Raw genomic sequence first — 17,161 nt, 5'->3', positions numbered from 1 at the left:
TTCCGACAGCACTGACAGGTTACAGACACGTTCCAAGGAACATCCGGGCATCACGGACACGAAGATCTCGGACAGCAGTCGCCTCCTCGGCACAGCTAGAAAAGAACGCTTTCGTTTCGTGACAATTTGCTACTAGTACAAAGGAAGCGGCTCTCGGACGTAGGAGAAAAAATCCCAAAGCGAGCGGCTTCAAGTTCTCGACTTTTCCGCTCTAATCGTACGTGATGAGGGCAACGAAACGAAAACGCAACCAAACGTCTCTTCCACAGGCGATCGAAGAGTCGGAGAAAGCCGCGCGACGATGTTCGCCGCTCGATTCTTCGGACTCGCGATTTTCATCGTCGTTTCCATCATCGCCAATCTCGCTCACGTAGCCCAAGGTAAGAGAAGCGACAGCGGATACGCCTCGATCGCAAAGCGTCCTAATGTCCCCCCGACACTAATTGCTTCGTCGCTCTTCTTTTCGAAGGCGATTGCTTCGACGATGCAAAAGGCCAAAGAATTAAGGTGAGCAGACCCCCTTTAGTCCCTCCACCCACGCAAGCGCGATCTCCTATTCATCATTTCGAGCCTCGAGGCAGTGGCAAACGCCGGTCGTAATAGATAGTTCTCGTACCCGACGAACGTTCGATCAATCTAAACCGTTTTTCGCCCCTTTTCCTCCCTCGATCTAAGATTCGCGGTCGCGCTTTCTCTTTACCGCACCCGCCCTCCTAATTGCTTCCCGATGACACGCGACTTTCAACTGATAGACACAATAGGCTCGGTGGGGCGCTCATACATTTGCATGTACATAGGACGGAGAGAGTTGGAATGCATCGATCTGTCGGACGTGCATCTGCAACGAATCGATCGCCATTTGCTCGTCTATTATTCCTTGCGCGACCATCACGTGCTCACCGGTGAGAACTTTTTCCGCCACAGCATGGGTTCGGTGTGGGAACGCGCGCGTGATTTTAGAACGAAACTCTCGCGCTCGAGCCGAACGAGTGTTGTCCGCGCTGTCAAGGTAAGAAGTCCGAGAAAAAGATCGCTGGTTTCATTTTTGTATCAGAGTTGACCGCTTGTCATTCGTCCTGTTCGAGCTGCAACGGCGCAACGGACAGCCACTGCACGGCATGTGCAGATCCGATGCAGGTCCTTATGTTTGGACAGTGTCTCGATCACTGCCAAGACGGATTTTTCACTCACGAGGCAAGAATCCGGGAATGCCGAGGTAAAAATCTACTAAAGAACTGGGCGGGGAATTTTTCGCCGCGAACTTCCCATATAGAATGCCACCGAAGCTGCGCTCGATGTTCCGCCGGTCGAAAAACGAATTGCACGCTATGCTACAGGGGATCGTACCTAGAAACGGGCCAATGCGTTTCGCGTTGCAGTCGCGGCTTTTACGCGACGCGAGGCTCGTGTCTCGCGTGTCCGACGAACTGCGACGTCTGCAGTCGATTTGGCCAGTGCACGCGCTGCGAAATCGGCTACGTTTTGCTCGGAAACGCCTGCACTCGTCAATGCCCCGCGAAACAGTACGCGAATCGATTTCGAGGACGATGCGAAAGCTGTTCGTCGTCGTGCGACGAATGCGTCGACGCTTCGACGTGTCGCGCATGCGTCGACGGCACGTTTCGTCGGAGCGGTCGATGCGTGACGGCGTGCGGCGACGGTTATTATCAGAATTCGGACGAGAGATTATGCGAACGTAAATCAATAAAAAAACGATTTCTTAATTAATTAAAATATTTTTGTTTTCTTATTAGGCAATACTGAACCTCCTTTTCTGATTGTAAGGCAAAATATTCGAACCGTCTACGGGGGACTCGTCTTAGTCAATGATTCAATAATCCGCGTCGGCGATCCGGATACAAATTCCTCGAAACTTCTCCTTCAAATAGTCAGTCCACCATCTAATGGAAAACTGATTCGCGTCGACGGAGCGAACGAGATCGTGCTTCAGACGGGAAGCGTGTTTTCCTATGTGGACGCAATTGCCGGTCATATACAATTTATTCACGATCAAAGACTCGACTCTCGCGGCGACGTCGCTCTTCGCGTTTCGGATCGCCAATTGACGTCCCCAGTCGGAATCATCTTGATCGTCGCAACGAGTCCCTATCCACCGGTCGTCGTCATCAATACGGGGATCGTTGTCGAAGAAAACGGTCGTCAGACGATATCCGAACGACAGTTGCGAGTCGAAGACCGAGACGATTCGTCGGATTCGTTGATTTTTATCCTCGTCGACGGACCCGATTACGGTCACGTCGAACGGCTACGAACGCCGGTGAAATCGTTTACGGCACGCGACGTCGAGAGAGGCGTCATTCGTTACGTTCACGACGGCGCCGAAGTTTCCTTCGACGAAGTTCTGCTTCAAGTCGTCGACGGGGGGTCGAAAGTCGTCGACGGGGGGTCGAACGTCGTCGAATTTCTTTTTCGCGTTAACGTTACGCTCGTCGACGACGAGCCACCGACGATTGTCGTCAATAGTGGGCTCGTCGTGAACGAGAGCGCGACGATTGCGATTACGTCACGTCATCTCGAAGCGCACGACGTCGATAGCGACGACGGCGAGCTCGTGTTTACGATCACGCGCTTTTCGTCCGAAGGGACGGTGATTCGACGAAAGAAGATATTGACGTCGAAGCTCGGTAGCGGCGGATGGACGGTCGTGCCGGGTACGGGGCTGATGGAGAAGCGCGTGGACGCGTTCGCGCAGAAGGACGTGACGGCGGGACGAATTTATTACAATCATTCGGGATCCGAGGCACTGTGGGACGAATTTCAGTTCACGGTGAGTGAGACGAATAAATAAAATATTTAGAATCGAGATTTCTATACTTTGGGGGGGTGCGTTCAGGTTTCGGATGCGAGTTCGCCGCCGAATGTTCTACGCGATCAGGTTTTTTCGATTCATATTATTCCGCTCGACGACGAGTCGCCGCGACTGGTATCGCGATTGTCGTACCCGCTCTCTATTTCCGTCGACGAAGGCACGGTGACGGCGATCACTGGACAAGAGCTCGCTTTCGCCGACGCCGACACTGACGACTCGACTCTCGTTTACTCGATCGTGACGCCGCCTCGCTTTGGAATTCTCGAATTGTCTCGTCGTCCCAACGTTTCCGTCGACGAATTCACGCAGCGCGACGTCGACGTCGGCGTCGTTCGTTATCGGACGCCGAACGCGGAAATCGGGACGACTGCGATAGAGACGAACTTTCGCTTTCGCGTGTCAGACGGAACCAATCAAAGCCCGGTGGAAAATTTCGCGATTGTCGTCAATCCGGTGAACAATCGAGCGCCTGAATTCGGCGATTTAAAGCCCTTGGTGGTGGAGGAAGGAAACGAAGCGACGTTCAATCTGACGCACATTAGCGCCAGCGACGCGGACGCCGAATCGACGAGTCTCCTTCTCGCTATTACCCAGCTTCCCGATCACGGAACACTGACGAAAGAAGATGAAAAAGGATCCGAAATCCGAATGCGAGTCGGCACCGATTTCACGCTTTTCGACGTCGCCCAAGGCTTCGTCAAATACGAACACGACGGCTCGGAGACGAGACGAGACGACTTCGGCGTTTCTATCTCAGACGGAAAATTTCGCGTGCGCACCGTCGTCGACGTCGTCGTCACGCCGGTCGACAACGATCTTCCACGACTGTTGAAATCCGCCACGAAGCGGGTAAACGTAGACGAAAATTCGTTCAAGATCATAACGCGACGAATATTGGCCGCTACCGATTCGGACACGGACGATCGTCAACTCGTCTATACGCTGACAAGAGCTCCAGTTCTAGGACGAATCTACGTCGATGCGAATAATGTTACGACTGGGGATCAATTTACCCAGGGCCAAGTTGATGACGGGGCGATTATCTATGTTATTCGAGGCGAAATCGGGCCGGCGAAATTAAGGGATTCGTTTTTGGTGTCCGTTAGCGACGATGCCGGCAATCGACGGACCGACGAAGAGGTGATCGTCGTCGTCGCTCCGGTGAATAATATCAAGCCGACGATCGTAAAAGGCGACGAGATGCGAGTTGAAGAAGGAGGAGTTGTCGTCGTCCGAGCGCGGAATCTTCTCGTTAGGGACGAAGACACGGTTCGTGGCGACGTCGTTTGTCGAGTGACGTCGCTGCCGAAGAGGGGTTATTTGGAGAGCGACGAGGCCCCTAGAGTTGCCGTCAATTCTTTCACGACTGCCGATCTCGATGCCGGTCGAATTCGCTACGTGCAAAATCAGCATTTCGGTATTGAGCCAGACTCGGATTCGTTCGTTCTGCAGTGCACCGATGGCGCGCAGACGTCATCCGCGACGACTATAGACATCGTTATCGAGCCGGTGAACGACGAAACGCCCGTGATCGACGCCAGCACTTTGCAATGTCCCGAAGACGGCTTCGCCTTCATAACAAATCAATCTCTTAGCGTAACGGATTTAGATAGTTCCAGCGAAGATTTGGTCTTCGTTTTGATTCGACAACCGGCGCACGGTCGCCTAACGAAAGCGGGCGAAATCGCCACCTCGTTCACGGCGCGCGACGTCGCGAACGGACGGGTCGCGTACGAGCACAGCGACGGCACTACGGCGCGTTCGGATCGCATCGAAGTGACGGTTTCCGACGAAGGCGGTCTCGGCGCGACGGCAACTTTACGCATCGTAATCGTCGCCGTCGACGACGAAACGCCGCGCGTGATCGTCAACGCCGGATTGCGCTTGAACGTCGGCGAATCGGCGCTGATTCTTCCCACCGTTCTTCGCTCAAGCGACATCGACACCCCAGACGATCGCTTGATCTACACTCTCTCGTCGGATCCGTCAAAAGGTCGACTAAAATTCTTAGCGAACGGCGGCGTTGTTGAATTGACGGTGAACGACGTCAATTCCTTCACGCAATCGGACATCGATGCCGGTCGCGTGCAATACGAGCATGTCGACTCGTCCGGCGGCGTCGATCTTTTTAAATTCAACGTGACAGACGGAGCCGGCAACGATTTGTTCGACCAGGACTTCATTGTACACATCTTCGAAGATCGGGTGCCTCCGAGGGTTACGAGGAACACGGGCTTGGTTCTAAAGGAGGGCTCTAGTCGGAAATTAACGACGGACGTATTAAGCGCCACGGATGCGAATAGCGACGATTCGAAGCTCGTTTTTACTGTCGTCGATCCGCCGCTTTACGGGAGACTGGCGTGGATCGATTGGCCTCGCGTGCCCGTGCGTAATTTCACTCAAGTCGATTTGGCCGCCGGTGCGATCGAGTATCGGCACTTGGGCGCGGACGAGGGCCAGCGCGATCGTTTTCGGTTTACGGTCACCGACGGGACGAACGTCGTTTCGATGATGTTTTCTATCGTCGTCGAAATCGTCGACGATTCGTTGCCCGTCGTGACGAATCGCCGACTGCGCTTGTCCGAAGGCGAACGAAAAGCGATAACGCCGTTCGAGTTGAACGCCGACGATCCCGACACGGAGGCGGAGCGAATCGTTTTCACGATTACGTCTCGACCGAGAAACGGTCGTCTCGATCGCGCCGACGAGCGACCGGTCGCGGATTCCTTCACAATGCGAGAAATTCTTGATAACGAGATCAGCTACGTTCACGACGGAACCAATACGATTGACGATTCGTTCAAGTTTAAAGTGTCGGACAGTACGAACGTTGGATTTCTAGTGCAGCGAGGAGGAAAGTGGATAAGAACAACTCACCAGCAATCTTTTCACGTCACAATCATTCCAATCGACGACGGCGCTCCGCGAATAATCACGAATAAAGGACTCGATTTCTTGACTAGAGGAGTGGGCCGAATTACGTCAGAACGCCTCAAAGCGACCGACGACGACACAGACGACAAAACTCTGCTATACACCATCCAAGAGAAATGTCTCTACGGCGATATTGCCCTGTGTCAAGACGCCCCATTGTGTTCATCGTTCTCGTCGCCGGTTCTTCAATTTACTCAAGCGGATTTAGACAATTCCGCCGTCGTGTACGTGAAGAGCGGAAATGCGACGAGCGATCGTTTTACGTTCAGCGTCGCTGACGCGACGCCGAATTCGTTGCAGGCGCAGACGTTCGATATTCGCTGGTCTCAACTTTCGTTTGAGAACGCCGTCTACGTCGTCAGGGAAACGGGTCGTGTCGTCGAGTTGTCGGTTCGTCGGAGTGGGAATTTGAACGTCGTCTCGTACGTCTCGTGTCGAACGATCGGCGGAACGGCGACGTCGGACGACGGAGATTACGTCCAAACGTCGGCGAGAATTCAGTTCGAGGAGAAGGAGAAGGAGAAGACGTGCATCGTGCCGATCATTGACGACGTCGCGTACGAGAACGAAGAGTTTTTCGCCGTTATTTTGGACGACCCAGTTCAATCATTGATCGGCAATTTGAAGAGAGCCAAAGTGATTATCAACGACACGGAAGACGGTAAGAAATGCCGAAAATTAATCATTTTATTGGATTTTTTTCTTAGAACCTCGTATGTCTATTTCTCGTTCTTTTATCAACGTGAACGAGAGCGGTAGTGCTCACGTCGACGTCTTGCTCAAAAGAACGGGAGACACGAGCGACTTGAGCTCGGTCGTCTGCTACACGGAAGACGAGACGGCTACGGGCGGCCTCGAACCCATCTCCGGCTCCGATTTCATTCGACGGACGGACCGAGTCTACTTTTTAGCCGGCGAAACCGAGGCCGTTTGCACGGTCGATCTCATAGACGATAGCCTCTACGAACTAGCCGAGTCGTTCCACGTCAAATTGTCGCGGCCGAGCAGGGGAACGCTAGGCGACGTGGCGACGGCATTGGTGACGATTCTAGGTCCAAATGACGAGCCGCAGATTCGTTTCAGCAAGTCCGAATACGTTTTTGGGGAAAACGACGGTCGCGTATCTGTCGACGTTCTCCGCGACGGTCCGGACTTGCAGCACTATTCGAGAGTCTGGTGCGCTGTCGACGAGCTGAATCCTGTCTCGGCGAAACGCCACGACGATTTCGTACCAACGCTCGAACAGCTCGTCTTTGCTCCCCACGAACGGACGAAATCATTTTATTTTGACATCGTTAACGACGTCGGGAATCCGGAGTTGGAAGGAAATGAAAGTCTGAGCGTTGCGCTTCAGCTAGCGTCCGGCGCCACGTTGAAGCGTCCCGCTCGAGCGACGGTCTACATCGACGACTCCGTCGACGACGCGCCGTCAATGTCGTTTTCCGAATCGACGTATTTCGCTCGCGAGAACGAAACGCTCGCGGCGACGGTCGTGCGAACGGGCGACACGCGATACGAATCGTCGGTGACGTGCTCCACGCGCGCCGCCGCCGTTTCAGCGACGCCCGGCGAAGATTACGTCGACGGATCGTACGTCGTACGATTCATGCCCGGCGAGACGGAAAAGGCGTGCAAAGTGACGATACTCGACGATTCGACGGAAGAGCCCGACGAGATGTTTAGTTTGATATTGCATTCGCCGGTCAGTGGGACGCAGGGGCGTAAGAGCGAAGCTGACGTTGTCATCACAAATCCCGAAGACGTTTCGAGACTTCAGTTTGACCGTTCTGTGTACAAAGTCTTGGAGCCGGTTGGCTTTGATCAAGTGACGAAGTTCACTGTTGCCGTCGTGCGTAGCGGAGATGCTAGCGGCGAAGCGACCGTTCATTGCAGCACGAGAGACGGTCTCGCCGTTTCCGCTAAAGACTACCAACCGTTCTCTGAAGATCTGACTTTTAAGTCCAACCAGCGTCGGGTAGAAGTCACGATAGAGGTACACAAAAGATCGTGGATCTCTCTGTTTATTTTAACGGTCTTTTCGCAGGTACTTTATTCAGCCGAAATGGAGTGGGAAGAAACGTTTAATCTTATTCTGGGACCTCCAGTCAATGCCGTCTTGGGCGAACGATCTACAGCTCAGGTTCAAATTGTTGATCGCCAGGCGGCGCGAGGTAGCATCGTTCTTCCCGACATTCCGGCCGTCGTTTCCTTACTGGAATACGACGCGGTTCGAGATCGCTCGCCAAATCCTTCTCCAGGGTACCCAGTTGTATGCGTTCTGGTACGTTAGACGCGTTTTTCGTCCGTTTTTTTTGGAGATTTTTTTGCTCTTTCAGCCATGCGATCCTCGTCATCCTAACTACGATTCCACTCGTCGTTTATGCGAAAGCGAAAATTTCTTCGCCAATCGCACGAAATTCCGCTGGGAAGTCGCTCCGCCGCGAGACGACGACGGCATTCAGCGTCCGTTCGATCAACTCGACGACGACACGGTTTTCACGTCGACGAAGTCTTCCGTGCTCGACAGCATCTATTTCTGTCCGCGCTGTCTCGTTCGCTGCTCCGTTCAGCCGTACGACGCCGTCGGCGGAAGTCTCGGCAGCTGGTATTCGTCGCAATCCGTCGTCATTGGATGGCTCAATTCCATCTGCGGCACGAAAACGTCCGAAGGCGTCTTGGAACTCTTCAAAGCCGAGTCGTTTATCGCCGACTTGGATTATATCGACGGTCGCGATAGCGATCATGCGAATCACATGAAAATTCGAGTTCAAATTCCGCATCAGGACGGACTTCTTCCCGTTCTGTCGACTGTTGCCATTGACGATCTAAAATTCGCCTTGAGCAAGTCGTCGTATCGACAACGACACGTTTGCTCGAATTTATTAGACTACGACGAATGGTCCTCGCTGACGTCATTCGGCTTTATATCTCCCGCCGCTTCCGCGTTTAAAAGCGAATCGACGACAGCTCGCGACATGCGTCCGCATCAATTCGACTCGTCGATGCGCGGCGCGAACACCGTGCGACTTTACAAGCACTTGGATTTGAATACGTGTCTCTGGACGTTCGAAGCCTACTATCACATGACGGAATTGGTGGACGTGTGCGGCGGAACGGTGACGACGAACGTCGGCGTTCGCGACGAGACGTCGTCGGAACTTTCGGTCACCGTGCCTCTTCACGTCGCCTACGTCTACACGGCGCCGACGAGCGTCGGCTGGCGATCGCTCGAACACTCGACCGAGATGAAGTTCTCCTTTTCGTATTCGGCGATTTTGTGGCAGAGCGGCGTCAGCGCCGAGTCGTCTCGCCGCGGAAATCTTCAGGTCATGAAAGCGCTGATTCGACCGTCCGACGGCCGATTTGAAATTACGTTCAAAACGGACGCGAAATTTCGTGGAAAATTCGTTCTCGGTCATCCGGCGCTAAAGGATGTTCGATCGCGAGTCGAGCCGCCGTCCGACGTCGCTGTTCGTTTCGATTTGGTCGAAATGTTTAGCGAAAGTTCGTTCGATAGTCCGGCGCAATGGTGGCGAGCGTCCAGTCTTCTCTCCACGCAAGATTACACGGGAACGTACGCCGTCTTTCTCATTCCGTGCACCGTCAAATCGACGGACCAGTACGAAGCAGCGACGGGGCCATCGACGTCGTCGCGGGCCAGCTGTACGCCGCACGCGCCCGTGCGCTTCGACATGGCCATCTCGTTCACTCAAGTCAGTCAGCCCGTGCCCGAAGAGTATCGTCTCGACACCGAATTCGTCCTGCACAATAGCGTGGAGGAATATCTCACCGATCCCATGGAATCAGGTGTCGATTTTTCTGAGTTAGCCTATAGCGGGGCCTTTTCGAAAGGCCAGACTATTTACGGTCGCGTGCTTTGGGATCCGTCGCAGGATCTTCGACGTTCGTTCAAGCTGACAATCGAATCGGTGTTTCTGTGCAGCGGTCGCGACGGATTTCTGCCCTATTACGATCCAAAAGGCGAGCAGGATAAAGACGCGCCGCAGTACGGCTGTCTTCGACCGTCGCCCAAGCTCGCGCATCGATTCAAGCTTCTCGATCGTCTGGAGCCCGACACGGTAGACAGGGGCTTCAACCAGGTCCCGTTTCGAGCCGAATTCGCCGCCGATAATCCCGAGCACGGGGCTATCATTGAAATGGCCGGCGTAGACGGTTTTAACTTCGTCAGCGATCCGCTATACGAGATCGACGCCGGTCGCGTGTGGCATCTTCAAGTTCTGTACCGGATATCGAGTGCAGGCGGTGGATTGGGAAAGAGAAGCGTTGCTAGTGGGCAAATCGTACGGACTGCTCGCGATCAGAGCGTCCAAGAAGGAACGAATATGGGGTTTTTTGAAATCGATGATGACGTTCGGTTGGATGTGAAGGATTCTGGAGTGTCTGCTGGAGTTGCTGCCGGTGCCGCTGTCAGCGGTTTCGTTGCGCTCGTCGCTGCTGTTTTGGCTGTTCTGGCTGTCTTGCGTTTTCGACGAGCTAAAGAAGAGGCAGAGCCGGAAAGGGGAAGCGACGAGGCGAAGTCATCCGAGTCCGTTTCCGATGACTACAGCCACCCGGAGATAACGAAATCGGTGGATAGCGGCGGGTCGGATGAGGACGCCGATAGCAGACTCAGTTGCTACAAAGCCCCAGCAGCTGAGGTAAAGGAGGAGAATGACGACGTTTATGATGATTACACTGAAGTATAGTATAGGCAAGCATGTACACCACGTAGGGAGGGTATCCACCGTTTTTTGGTCACACCTATATTTAACTTTTCTACTATCTGTAGAGCCAGAATGCATGCCGTGCTATTCTCCCAGATTTGGATATCAGCATTTACTGAGATTATCCGTTGAAGTCACTGGCACTGTGATCGCTTCCCTCAACGCTTCGAGTCTCTTCTTGTTCAAATCGCCATCTGTGAACGGTATCCAGCAACACAACTAGAAGACAGTCTAAAGAAGGTATTTGCAGCGAAGGTGAAAATTGTACATACCATATTCCAAATAGGTCCACAGGGGAACCAGGCCGGCCAAAAGCCGGAGGAAAACGATATGGCCTTTCCCCCCAAGGGATAAGAGATGCGTCTATTCGATTTCTACGGGAGTTTACCTCCACTCGCGTTCCGCTTTCCTGACCGGGATGCAAATGCAGTTCGACGACATCCAGGTATTGGCATTTGGGTGTATAGCTGAATATTTGGAGAAAGAGCTCGTCTTTGTTTTCCTAGTTAATTACGTTATATAGGGCGTGAGGCGAAGCAGTCTTCCTTCATTACCTTAGACACTTCGGCGTCTTCGAACAGTTCGTGTTGCTCTTGGGATAGCTTTTTGGCCGCCTCTACTATTTTATCAAAAGCTTCATTTGGGGAGACGTCCATGTGCCAGCTAGAACACGTAAGTCTAGGTGAACGGACGCCGCGCTGCAACTTGTTCATTTTCTTACGTCTCGACCATTCTGCGCAGATTTCTTTCGCCAAAGCACCACATTGACGGGCGAGAGCACGCTTGGAGAGGAGCATGCCACCTACTGACGCACCAAGGCATATTCGACGACAACGAGAACAATCGGGTTAGTATGGTGACGTCATCAAGCAGATTCACGTGGCTTTAGATAATGGCCTTGCGACGCCTTTCGTCGTTGCGAGCGTCTGCCGAGCAATCTGTCGCCGTTGCGATGTCGGGCGGCGTGGATTCTACCGTCGCAGCCTACTTGATGCTGTCTCGCGGTAAGGCTTCCCTACGTGTGGCGCTTTCGCCTCAATTTTCCTTCAAGGATTCAACGTAACCGGCGTATTTATGGAGAACTGGGACGAACGCGAAGAATCGGGTCAATGCACAGCCGAAGACGACTACGCTAAGGTGAAAGCGATATGCAAACACTTGGGAATCGCCTCCAAGCGAATTCGTCTCGTCAAAGACTACTGGAACGAAGTCTTCGAGTAAGAAAATACACACATACACCCAAAAACATCGCTAGGGGGAAATAGGAGTAGACAGGGTTTATGATATATCCTTCTCCAACGATTCAGAACGTTTCTCTCCCAATGTGAACTCGGTTTGACACCCAATCCCGATGTACTATGCAATCGTCACATCAAATTTGGATCCTTTTTGACTGAATTAAAAAATGCCGGCTATAGTCGCCTAGCAACGGGACATTACGCTCGACTTGACAGAACGACCACCTCTATGCCTAAGCTTCTCGCCGCTCGCGACCAAACGAAGGACCAAAGCTATTTTCTCGCGACCGTGCCCACATCCGCGTTTGCGAATGTCGATTTTCCTCTCGGAATGATGTTCAAGTCGGATGTCAAGGATCTTGCGCGACGCATTGGGCTAGAGTGGGTAGCGCGACAGCGCGAGAGCATGGGATTGTGCTTTGTTGGACGAAGAAAATTCTCAAATTTTATTAGTAATTATCTGGATGAGAAGCCGGGGCACGTGGTCGATGAAAGTGGGCGTATTCTCGCCCAACATTCTGGCTTGTTCTACTACACGATTGGACAACGAGCTCGCATTGCTGGGCTAAAGAGCGCTCATTATGTTGTGGACAAAAAATTAGAGGAAAATCATCTGGTCGTTGCACCTGGGCGAAATCATCCCACACTACATAGAGACGTATTTACCGTGGGGCCTGTTTATTGGCAGTCAGTCGAAGGACTGCGTGTATCCGACTGTGAAGTGAGGGTACGACATGGGGCTCCTCTAGTGCAATGTAGTGTGAAAGAAATTGGTAATGGCCAGTTTTTGGTCTCCACCTTAGAACCAGTTTGGGCTGTTACTCCGGGTCAATTTGCTGTGTTTTACTCGGGGAATACATGTCTTGGCGGGGGTGTGATACAAAGTAGCTAATTTTTTGCTAATGACTGAGATATAAATATTTAGTTTTATTTTTTCCAGAGTAGAGCGCGCTATATCAAGCACGTGGCCACGCATGTCTCTAACGTTCGGCGCAAAAGGAACGGAATATCCCAAGTAAGACGCTCTTCGTTTAGTCCCAAAGCACCGAGGTACGTTCTCGCTTCCTTATCGCCGTTGCGAGGTCTCGGAACACCGCATTCTTCGATATAGGGACGGCTTTCGCTCCGCTCCCAAATTTCGAGCGGCGTTTTTGCCACGAATTCGTTATCTAGTGCAGATCTGACGACGCGAAGCGTTTAGAACGATAGCTCAATAGTTTGGTGCCGTAAGATTTGAAATCGGCGGCTGAGCAAACCATGAGCTATAGCTCATGGTTTTGGTGAATTTGTGCTACCTCTCCGATTTCTAATTTTTCTTTATAAAACTGTGGGGATGTGTTGTCTGTTTGACCTCGTCTTATCAAATTGTCTTCAAACGATACATTTTGGTATTTTTTTGTAGATATCGATATTGACGCGTGACCGAATACTGCAACGGCAACGAAGAAAGGTGATGGTCGTTCCAATTGCGCTGCATGGGGCCTCCAACTCATTTTCTCCTTTGTTTATCAAGCAGAAGGAGACGAAGAGGTTGACCGCGGTCCCAACGTCCTCAGCAAGACGGGTCCGGCCCATGTTGCGGGGCCGCGGGATTTGCAACTTAATTATAAGGTGCAATCCCTCAAACTGCTTGTATGCCTCCGGTGGTATGAGGCCATAACGTCTAAACTGCCGCCGACTCCTGGGCAGGCCTATATCAACTGCTGAAGTGGTTGTGCGGCCCCGAGCAGAAAACTGCCCAATCTATGGCGTGTATCTCCCGTTGGATGCTACCTTCTTCATTGGTAGTCTCTTTGGGAGAATGATGCCTACAGCAAGTGTGCCTGTATGCAGCCCTACAGGCACACATTTCTGATGAAGACGACAGACGAGATGCTACAACTGAAGCGCCGGCGAAAAGCACAGAGTATAGGCGTTTTTAGTATTTTCAATAAAATTTTGAACATAGTTTCCCCTACTTTTGCTCGGCTTATACCTAACGCGCATTTGCCTGGCCTTCAGAACCCGCGCACGCGTTTTTACGTCGCCTGCATCCAACGCATGTCGGCGTCTCGCGCGCGTGGAATGGCATACGTACGCGCGCGCGAGTTCCGAATCTGCTTTTGTCTCCATACCCTGGAGATCAAAAGCTGCGTGCACCTACTTCTACTTTCATGCAAAACATGCCAAAAAGAAAGTTCTACTCTCCCTCAGTTTGTCTTCACTTCTGTTCCACCCTCCGATTCTTTGATTGGATTTGCAGACAATTTCCGCCATATATGAGAGCTATGCTTGCTAGCAACTCCAGTCTAAAACACATCAGCTATCCCACACAAGTGAGGAGTTGATGAAATCGTGTCGCGCGCGAGGGAAAAGGGGGCCCCCGGGACGTCGTGAGAAAAAAACTACGCGAAGATGCCTACCTCTCTGCTCGTCCACGATGCAAGCGAATAGATTTTTCCCAAGGCCGATCATGCGAGAGGAGCGCGGGGGCCACGTGCGAGGGAACACGGGCCCCAGGCTGCAAAACGAACGAAAAACTACGCAAAGACGCTTACTGAGATATCCACCTCTCCGCTCGTCTTCGATGCAAGCGAAGATATTTTCGCAAAGGCTGCTCATCTGCGCAACGCCGATATCGCCTGCTGAAAAAACGTGCGCGATCACTTGAAGAGAAAACGAGATGTTTCGAGCGTGCCTTGTTGCTGTAGAAGCCTCGCCTATCGACGAAAGAGCTCTCTCCGGGCGTTGCGATCACGTGAAGATGTGACGTGTGAAGTGACGCGATGAAGTGACGTCAAATGTGATCTTTTCATCTACAGCGATACAATCAGAAATGCACAAGACAATCGGACATTTACGTCACTGTGTGACTTACGCAATTGACTTCAATACATCATAGATCACATCTAGAGTTTTCTCAACGTTCTTGAGATACTCAAAAGGATCTCTCGTTGGATACGCTGTCACTCCATATCCAAGAACATCATCTCTTCCACCGTAGCCCACTCCCAGACCGTCGGGGGTTACAGGAGCAAACCCTCCAAACACGAGAGCTTCGGCCGGTGGAAGAGTGCTTGTCGACAAAATGATGTGCCCCATCTTCAGATACGACGGATGCTGAAAAAATTCCGGCGTCAAGCCCTTCTCTTCGGCCAGACACTTCAAGGCAAACAAATGCCGATCAAACCCTTGACCTTCAAAAAAAACGTCATTGCCTTCAAAGACATGCCCTCTCAAAAAAAAACCTTTCTGAGCTTCCCCAGTCAGCGTACTATGCTTGGCGGAAACTTTAGTCAGAAGCTCGGCCAATTGGCTTTTGTTTCCAGACTGAATGGCTTTGATAAAGGCAGCCGTTTCCATAGTTGCCGATCGAACCGTCTCCGTTCGACCGTGCTTGAACGCCGCCGTCGAGCACGACTCATACGTAGAGGGAATAAAGCCATACTGAGCATAAAACGCAGCCTAAGACAAAAAACAGTAGAGCGCAAACAGATATTTAAATATCAGTGCTCGACGTCACCTGCAATGTTAGTTGAAGAATTGCATCGGCGTTCTGTTTTTTCGACTTAATAAATTTCTTGCCGAATTTTTCGTACTGTATATGATGAACGCTCAACTGGGCGACCCTTTCATCGAATCGTTTCTTTGCTTTCTCAATCGCCACGCGCACTTCCGAATCTAATTTGAAGTCGAGACGACGCACTTCTCCACTTTCTCCTCCTCTAATTGACGTTGGACTGAACGTGGACTGAAGCGAGTCCTTGTACATGTCGTTGACGTAGCGCAAAATCGAGATGCCGTCGCCCCAGGCATGCTCGAAGTGAATGGCGGCTTGACCGCTCTTATCAAGTATCAATTGAAACGACTTATCAAACCATCTAAAGGAATTTAATAATTGATATTTTAATTATTTAAATTTTCCGCTTTCCTGTTCTGTCCGTTTCCGCGAAGAAAACTGGGCACCGCATCTTCGAATTTGTCGACGTTGTCGTCGTCGAGACACAGTAGCAAAATAGCGGAATCGATCTGATTGAGCGTCTCTTTGTTCGTCGCTTCGAGTTCGCTTCGCGCGACGGCCCACGTGTCGCGTTCCTCGCTCGTCAGCACGCTCACGGGGACAGCGGGAGGCGCACGATCCTCCGAAATCGATTTCAATTGATTATAAATATCTGACGTCGAAGCCAACGTTCCTACACGAAAAAAGAAAAAAATAGGTATTGACACTGCTTATATACTGTGTGTACCGTTGGTTTTGATGACGTCAAATGCGTAGAAGTGGCCTCCTTTTAGCACAACAATGTGTTTTGCCTGCTCATCCGCTACAAGCACGTCTCGACCGAGCTGTGGAATTCTCGTTGAAGAGAAGAGGTTTTTGTACTGGGACATGTCCAGAGGAAAGGCCGACAGAAAATAAGCAGGATACCAGGAAAGACTGCTGGGAACTCGACTACACATAAAAAATGAGACTATGTTCATAATTTCGCGGATTACCTTACCTAATGAAATTTTGAAAAAATGGAGTAGTGCTTTTGTCCGGCTGAGTGTGAAAAACGTCCGGCTCCAGAACGCTCTTGCGAAGGGAATTCATAAAGCGTAGACTCGATCGAATCAGAACGGCGGCACGAACAAGCTATATACAAAAAATAGAGAAAGAGATACCCGAGAGTTCAACAATACCTGGTCACGAAACTCTGGACGAGAATCATCCTGCATGAGTAGAAAAGGATTGTGATTCAGCATAATAGAACGACGATCACGCAAGTACATACTAGACCAAGGCCCTATAAAAAAAAGAAAAGACTTCGATTCGGAAAAACTCCGCCAAAGTCTATCGCTCTCACCCGTAATGAAATTCGTATGTTTGTTCGCCTTGTCGCGTTCGACGAGTTCCTCGTGCAGACGTTGGCCCTCGTTCGATGCGAAGTCGTCGATCGCTTTCGTCGCCGACGCGTGCTCCTCGTTCGACGATGCGATCGGTTCGAAGGCGTTCAGATAACGACGTTTCGTTTCGGCGAGTCGAGGAATGGGCAGGCGAGGAAGGCTCGCTTGGAAGTGAAACGTCGGCACGATGCTCTCTTGGATAAGATCGCTATCGTCCGGATTGGTCGTCGACGAGCTGCTGGTGGAAGGAAATTGGTACGCATTCATGATTGGGGCCCCCCCCCGAAATCGTTGAATTCACCTCGAAGAGCGAACGGACGAGAGAACGGAAGAGACGGGCTTCCAATAAGACTTCTAGACGACAAATGAATTAGATGCGATGTCCAAAATCGTTTCTTACTGACCGCTTTCGCAGGACGAACACAACATCGCATGGCGACTATCCGGGTGTGGTCAAAAAACACATGATCCATAAATCCTACCTATCAAAAATCAGCATTTTGTAAATAGCGTCAAGCGCCCGTTCAAGGTGATTGACGTATTCAGCAGAATCTCTCGCTGAGAGAGTGGTA

The 17,161-nt window shown here is 51.6% G+C and overlaps 4 protein-coding genes across 9 annotated transcripts; 2 read left to right on the top strand and 2 right to left on the bottom strand.

Annotated features, from left to right (window-relative positions):
• Nucleotides 1-63: 63 nt before the first annotated feature.
• Nucleotides 64-10,612, top strand: LOC136186952 (extracellular matrix organizing protein FRAS1-like). Its single transcript, XM_065974443.1, has 12 exons — nucleotides 64-217; nucleotides 270-380; nucleotides 470-507; nucleotides 798-902; nucleotides 961-1,009; nucleotides 1,055-1,216; nucleotides 1,274-1,696; nucleotides 1,755-2,788; nucleotides 2,855-6,425; nucleotides 6,472-7,757; nucleotides 7,809-8,045; nucleotides 8,101-10,612. Exons 2-12 carry the CDS (start codon nucleotides 302-304, stop codon nucleotides 10,468-10,470), a joined length of 9,354 nt encoding a protein of 3,117 aa, XP_065830515.1. The 5' UTR covers nucleotides 64-217; nucleotides 270-301; the 3' UTR covers nucleotides 10,471-10,612.
• LOC136186975 (uncharacterized) lies at nucleotides 10,492-11,344 on the bottom strand. Its single transcript, XM_065974471.1, has 5 exons — nucleotides 11,210-11,344; nucleotides 11,043-11,151; nucleotides 10,877-10,990; nucleotides 10,761-10,823; nucleotides 10,492-10,707 (listed from the first exon to the last, which is right to left on the bottom strand). Exons 1-5 carry the CDS (start codon nucleotides 11,308-11,310, stop codon nucleotides 10,594-10,596), a joined length of 501 nt encoding a protein of 166 aa, XP_065830543.1. The 5' UTR covers nucleotides 11,311-11,344; the 3' UTR covers nucleotides 10,492-10,593.
• Nucleotides 11,005-13,941, top strand: LOC136186972 (mitochondrial tRNA-specific 2-thiouridylase 1-like). Of its 5 annotated transcripts, none has more exons than XM_065974467.1 (6): nucleotides 11,005-11,160; nucleotides 11,230-11,492; nucleotides 11,540-11,705; nucleotides 12,667-12,741; nucleotides 13,129-13,176; nucleotides 13,243-13,941. In XM_065974467.1, exons 2-5 carry the CDS (start codon nucleotides 11,381-11,383, stop codon nucleotides 13,139-13,141), a joined length of 366 nt encoding a protein of 121 aa, XP_065830539.1. In that variant the 5' UTR covers nucleotides 11,005-11,160; nucleotides 11,230-11,380; the 3' UTR covers nucleotides 13,142-13,176; nucleotides 13,243-13,941. The 5 variants fall into 5 exon arrangements, with proteins under 5 accessions (XP_065830539.1, XP_065830540.1, XP_065830538.1 ...); XM_065974468.1 differs by having other exon boundaries at nucleotides 13,240-13,941; XM_065974466.1 differs by having other exon boundaries at nucleotides 13,129-13,941.
• LOC136186959 (carnitine O-palmitoyltransferase 2, mitochondrial-like) lies at nucleotides 13,629-17,060 on the bottom strand. Of its 2 annotated transcripts, XM_065974450.1 has the most exons (13): nucleotides 16,994-17,031; nucleotides 16,891-16,943; nucleotides 16,550-16,827; nucleotides 16,386-16,489; nucleotides 16,205-16,338; nucleotides 15,953-16,155; nucleotides 15,639-15,898; nucleotides 15,229-15,588; nucleotides 14,954-15,170; nucleotides 14,584-14,902; nucleotides 14,404-14,521; nucleotides 14,129-14,347; nucleotides 13,629-14,014 (listed from the first exon to the last, which is right to left on the bottom strand). In XM_065974450.1, the coding sequence occupies exons 1-11, from the start codon at nucleotides 17,021-17,023 to the stop codon at nucleotides 14,518-14,520; spliced, it is 1,962 nt and encodes a 653-aa protein (XP_065830522.1). In that variant the 5' UTR covers nucleotides 17,024-17,031; the 3' UTR covers nucleotides 13,629-14,014; nucleotides 14,129-14,347; nucleotides 14,404-14,517. The 2 variants fall into 2 exon arrangements, with proteins under 2 accessions (XP_065830522.1, XP_065830523.1); XM_065974451.1 differs by lacking the exons at nucleotides 13,629-14,014; nucleotides 14,129-14,347 and having other exon boundaries at nucleotides 14,498-14,902; nucleotides 16,550-16,824; nucleotides 16,994-17,060.
• Between the last annotated feature and the right edge of the window lie 101 nt (nucleotides 17,061-17,161).

This window comes from Oscarella lobularis, chromosome 5, assembly GCF_947507565.1.
Source record: "Oscarella lobularis chromosome 5, ooOscLobu1.1, whole genome shotgun sequence".
Taxonomy (NCBI): domain Eukaryota; kingdom Metazoa; phylum Porifera; class Homoscleromorpha; order Homosclerophorida; family Oscarellidae; genus Oscarella; species Oscarella lobularis.
The sequence above is the reverse complement of the archived record's forward strand: the minus strand, read 5'-3'. Positions and strand labels throughout refer to the sequence as shown.